General features: G+C 33.5%; 1 protein-coding gene across 1 annotated transcript; it reads left to right on the forward strand.

Moving 5' to 3' along the window:
* Window positions 1-4329: 4329 nt before the first annotated feature.
* Window positions 4330-5804, forward strand: LOC149376171 (uncharacterized). The gene has a single exon (XM_089606611.1). The coding sequence runs from the start codon at window positions 4614-4616 to the stop codon at window positions 5436-5438; it is 825 nt and encodes a 274-aa protein (XP_089462737.1). The 5' UTR covers window positions 4330-4613; the 3' UTR covers window positions 5439-5804.
* The last annotated feature ends 564 nt before the right edge of the window (window positions 5805-6368 follow it).

Here is a 6368-nt window from a genome sequence, read left to right on the forward strand (position 1 = left end):
ATTAGTTGGGTTTGAGCACCAATTTTTTGTTTCATAAGATTTTTGGTGTAAACAGTCTTTAATTTTTTTTATTTTTATAATTGTGATATTATAGTCCCTAACTAATTGATTTAGTACTACTTTGGTAATGTTTGAAAATAATTTTATATTAAAATGAAATTCAACACTTAAACAATATAAAATATATCTACGAATCACAACAACTTGTTTTTAATTTTAAAACGAGTTATTAAAAGGGAAAATATCAAGGGTAACCTCGTGTTTAATCGAAATGCGAAATTTATCCCCTCGATTTCTAAAAATATCATACATATCCCTTCAGATTAATATAAATTATATATACCTCCCCTAAAAAAATGTTATATTATAAATATCACCATTTTCGTTTATTTTTTACAAAAAAATCATTTGAACTCTCCAAAATACCCTTAATAGAATAAATATTTATTTACTATTTTATTTAAAAAAATTAAAATCTCTCTTTATAAAAAAAATCCTGAACTTTTTATAAAGAAATTTTTTTAATTTAATTTTTTGTATATAGAATAGAAAATAAAAAATTATTTCATTAAGGGTATTTTGGGGAGTTTTTTTTTTTTTTTTTTTGTAAAAACTAAACGAAAAGGGTGATATTTGTAATATAACATTTTTTAGGGGAGGTATATGTCATCTATATTAAACTGAAGGGATATATCTGATATTTCTATAAATCGAAGGGATAAATCTTGGATTTCGATTAAACAGAAGGGATATTGTCGATATTTTCCCTTATTAAAATAAATAAAATTATAAAAATGAAAGTCATTTGAATTTATGTAGTATGTGTATAGTTTCTTTTATGCAATATACACATGTTTCAAAAAAATAATAAAATGCTACGAATTATTAATAAGTTAGGGACTAAAATCTTGTTGCGTAATTCTCGCACACGCATGTACACGTGATCGTAAAAGTAATATATCGTAAGAACGAGTCGAATCCCACGAGGACTAAGCTTACGTAATAATTCAAAATTAACTAGAACGAATTGAACTTAAAAGAATGAAGAAAAGATGTCACAAAACTTTTTGACAAGAAAAATTAAATAAATCAATCAATTAAAGATGGTTGTACGGTTATGCGGAGGAAATGACTATGGTTCTGCGAGTCTATCTAACGATTTGGATTCACAGAATTCTCGCACAATTTATTTCATTCATACTTTGCTAATCACGTTCACAACACTGATATCACTAAATCTCTCTCGAGCATCTAGCAACCTATACCTATACCGAAATATCATCTCTCTATCGCGCCGCTCCAGATTTTCATCGCACCGCTGTGAGTAACGTGAAATAATGCACTCTGTGGCAGATGCTTAGTGCGTCGTGGTGAAAATCATGGCGCCGCGATAGGACAGCACGCCGCCGCGATGAGTCAATCTTCTAGCGTTGACTTTTTCTAATATGCGCCGTTTTGTCCCGTTTTGACTCCTGTTTGCTTTGTTTTGTCGGTAAATGACTCCATAAAGCTTAGACAAGCTCTCTTGCTCCTTTGATCCTGTAAATCCTTATAAACACACTAAAACCATTAAAAAAAACACTTTAGAATTTGCTAAATTCAAGTCGAATAATTAAGAGTTTAACGCGTACGATATGCAACCTATCAAATCTTCCATAAAAAATTCAAGTACCAAAATGCTATAAACATAATGATAATGCAAGACTATTTATACCATTTTTTTTTTTTTTTTTTTTTTTTTTTTTGGTATTTGTATGGCTTATTCAGGATGACCCAATGGCAAGTCAGAGTATTAACATGCTACCTAATCATTATTGGAACTATCTGCATGGTGATTTTTTCTATTAATAAAAAAAAAACTTTATTTTACAGGGCCCCGTTTAACAAACTCATTATTATAGTATTTTAATAAAATATATGAAAAGAGAAAATTCAACAAAAAAAAAAGTGTATAAATTATTTTAGAAGAATGGGTAAACATTATGCTTACGTGATAACGATTAACAATACAGATGTCTGAGTAATTTTTATTTTTAATTTTTGTTTACGGGGACTTTGTGCATTTTATGATTCGAATCCACTTGGTCCAGTTCGAGTAGTGTTATTTGTTTTTTTTCGTAAATATAACGGATATCTTAAGGCAAAATTAGTGACGTGCATAATTCATAAATAACATTAACGGTTGTTCTTATTTTTCGTTTATAAGATTAGTTATAAGAAACATTGTTTTTGTTGCCGTTAATTAAATATCAAGAGAAATTATTGTTATTGTTACGGTTGATAAGATTAACTATGCGATTAACAATTTTTCTTTTTACCGTTAATAAAATTAACTATTGTTCTTATTAATTTTAATAAGATTAATTATTGTTCTTGTTACCGTTAATAAGATAAACTATTATTCTTGTTAGCGTTAATAAAAAATATTTGTTAGTAACTAGTCTATTTATAAGAGATGTTAAAATTATAGTTGCACTATCAATATATTTAAAATAATGGCCAACATTAAACTGAGTTCCAAAAATACCATTTTCCCTCGACTTCTTTGAAAAATCTGAACAATCTTCACATCCTATCTCTCCTCAAATTCAAGCACTATGACCACAACCACCTAGGGCAAATCCAACTCTGAACCATGGCCATCCTTGCCACCGAGAGCCACCGGAACAAGAACCTAGTATCGCTAGAGAGACTCTGCGGAAAATCTCGAGGACGTCTTGTGGATTCTCCGTCTAATTCCTCCGTCGACTGAGGCATCGTCGGAGATCATGGGTTCGCTTGCGTGGGCTTTTAGTACGTGGCGGATCAACGATCAACTTAAGATCCATAATCTTTGTCGCGGAAGCCCACTCAACTTCCGTTATCGACTTTAGATCCACCATCGATGCCGTCGAAGCCCGCTAAACTTCCAATGTTGGAGATCGACTCAAATCTGCCATCGCCGGCGTGGAAACCCATTTAACTTTCGAGATCGACTATGTGACGGATCTGCGATAGACTTTGGAGATACCTAATATTGTTGATAACTTAATTATTAATGTAAAGCCAAGCGTTGAAGCGACAAAAAAATCAAGGAGAAGGAAATTGCTGGTCACCACGGTCTCGCATTCAGAGTCAAGTCTCTGACGGAGAGCGATCATAGCGATGGGTATCTCTCAATGAGTTCGTCGTGAGGTGGTCCGACATCATGATTTTTGAAACCCTAAAAATCTTTATTCGAAGCCTATTTACTCCAATCGATATCGTCGTTTCGTGCTTGGCTAGTCGAACCTGTGGAATCAAGGATTTATTTCAATACTTGCATCCACATCACATTTTTGCCAATGGTTAATAAGATTAACTTTTATGGTTAATCTTAAAAGTTAATCTTATTGATTGTCATGATTAATATGATAAATATGATTAACTATCAGGGTTAATCTTATTAATCGTTAAATTACTTAGTTAATTAACTCTAATTTCCACTATTACAACACTGTTAAAATAAGAAATGAGCTAATAGAGGTGCAATTTCTTATGATTTGTGATGTTGATTACAAATATTAGCCAATGATTAAATAATATTAATGATTAATATGATTAACTATCATTTTACTTGGTTAATAAACTCAAACTTCATTTACGGTGGTGCCAAGTTTGCCGCCAAAAATATCTCCTATTCCGGCTCTTCTTACTATGTTTTCTTCTTGTAGTGTATGATTCTTATATGGGAAGGTTAATTATATTTACTGTGACAGTTAATGTTATAATTGTTAATGATAACATTATTAACTATTTAATTTATTGCATAAGAACTTGAAAATTAATTGTACCGTAAAAAATATTTACTGTTAAGATTGAGTTGATAAATTATAATTAATTGACAAAATTATATGAAAGTTAATATTATTTACTATGACAGTTAATAACATTAACTATCAAGGGTATTATTGGTATATTGAAATGTTATTTTAACAAATTGATTATTTTTTTAAAATATGTTAATAATTGAAATTTACTAATATTAATCGTTAAGTGTATTATTGAAATATTAAAATGTTATCTTAATAAATTGATGATTTTCTTTTAATATTAATTATTGGGTCACAATTTAAAAACTGTGGGACTATTTAGACTAGTTACTCAACAGTCCTTAAAAATATCAAAGCAAGTATATTGTTAGTTTCCCTCTTGACCATAAATATGAAATATATATATAAAGAAATAATTTTAAAAAGAGTATATATTTCTTGTTTCATTCTCTGTATTTATTAATTGAATATGGTTAAGAAAGTTAATTGAATATTAATTAAGCCACCACCACACCAACACACCAACGCACACAGTCAACAAGTTGAAACTCTCCCTCCAAAAAGTCGTATTATTTCTTCTTCTTTTTTCTCTCTTTAATTTCCAAAGCAAAATTTCTCTATTAGAATTCATTCTATTATTTGTAGTCAATTTTATTATTACAGAGATTAAAGAAACCATTCCATTTATTTAAAACTCCTCATATTTTCTTCTTCTTCAATTCTTCGTTCTCAAGTTTAAACATATTTTCTCTCTCTAAAACTCCAATTTCTCATCTCAGATCACAGAGAGAGATATACAGAAAATCTCTGATCTCGACTTCAATGCCTCAAGTGGACTTGGAAACCCTAGTCTCGGCCTGTGCCGGCGGAGGAAGCTCAATGGACCGGAAAATCGCCTGCGAGACTCAAGCCTGCGACGAAAAAAAGCCGCCTGAGACGACATCGGCGACGGCTTCAGCGGAGGAAGTTCCGCCGGATTTTCCGCCGGAATCTTTCTGGCTATCGAAAGACGCCGAACACGACTGGTTCGACCGAAACGCATTCTTCGAGAGAAAGGAGTCTCAGAAAGGTAACAATTCGAACTCCACGAATCTGAACCCTAAAATCGTTCCTGGATCGCACTCCAACTCGAACTCGCAGAGATTCTCGATGAACATAAAGTCAAAGGCCGCGATCATAGGTCTTCCGAAAGGTCAGAAGAGCTACGCCGTGGAAGCGAAGCACCGGAAAAACTCTACGGCGAGGCTTTTCCCGAAGAAGAAGCCCGGAGCATCGGCGACGGCGATGGTGGAGCCGTCGTCGCCAAAGGTTTCGTGCATGGGACGCGTGAGATCAAAGAAGGATCGGAAGCGGATGTCAAAGAAGAAATCGCCAGAATTTCCGCCGGAGACCGCCGAGAGACGGCGAACTGGCTTCTTCGCTACTTTCAGATCGATCTTCCGAACCGGATGCAGAGAAAAACCGGCCATAGCGAGCTCGAGGTACACTGCCGTGGCGGAGAGCGAGCGATCGGAGGAATCTCCGTCGGAGCGTGGAGTCCACGCGCATCCGAGGCAGAGCGTGGAGATTGAGCCGCCCGGTTTGGGAGGTCTCAACCGATTCGCTTCAGGTCGGAGATCCTCTGCTCTGGTTGATGACGTGGCGTGATCTGGAGCGTTCGTCTGTTGAACCTGCAGCGTCTAGGAAGGGGGTTATTTTACGGTCGTGATTGGCGGGTTACGGTGGGACCCGCTGGCACGTTTTCTTTCAAATAGTCGTTGGATGACGTGGCACGATGGAAGAAAAACGGTTTACCTTTACCCACTGAAACTGAAAGGCACCTACGTAGATTTTGGACCCTTTTTTTGTTTAAATTTATTTTTTTGTCGTTCTTGAGGTTATGTACATATACAACAAGGTTTTGGTGAGTGAATTAGGTTGTACATTTTTTTTTTAAAAATATTTGTGTAATTTCGGATATGTTAGGTGTTTGTTTGTATTTAATAATCATATATAATTTTTTTTCTTGATCCAGCTTCTAAGCTTTTTGTTATAAATAAATCAAGCTTGTCTTAAAGAAGATGAAAGTAGCTATATAGTAGCTGATAAAAACTTATAAGAAATTTGAAAATCCATAAAAGCATTTCCAATATTAAAGACAATTAAAGGAACTTGAGTTCATAACGGGTTTAACAATTAATAATTATCTGAGACAAATGGTAGTGAAGCACAAAATTCAAATAGAACATATAGATATATGTGAGATTATTTCAAGCTTACTATTTATATAATTATGAACGATAACGAACAATAGATTTACTGTATTGGGACGCAGAACGATGATGGTTTACGTGTAGTTTGTCCATTGGTTATATTGTCATTTTATTGAACAATTTGTCAAAGAAAAGGACCATTTTACCAGTATACAATTAATAGTGTTTTACAGCTTTTTCTTATTACATTTCGTTTCCAATACAATCAATATATAGATATGTGTACATGCTAGGCTGTTCAGACAATAAATTACAAATTCCATTCCCATTATTGTGATTTCCAGAATTGATATTTCCCACAGAATTATAATTTGCACAAAATTTA

This window comes from Urtica dioica, unplaced genomic scaffold, assembly GCF_054948205.1.
Source record: "Urtica dioica subsp. dioica isolate 48M unplaced genomic scaffold, U.dioica_male_clone48M_v1_H2 Urtica_dioica_male_H2_contig_59, whole genome shotgun sequence".
NCBI lineage: Eukaryota > Viridiplantae > Streptophyta > Magnoliopsida > Rosales > Urticaceae > Urtica > Urtica dioica.

What these genes read in the sequence shown, in the direction of transcription:
- LOC149376171 (XM_089606611.1), top strand. Translation starts at nt 4,614, where the DNA reads ATGCCTCAAGTGGACTTGGAAACCCTAGTCTCGGCCTGTGCCGGCGGA.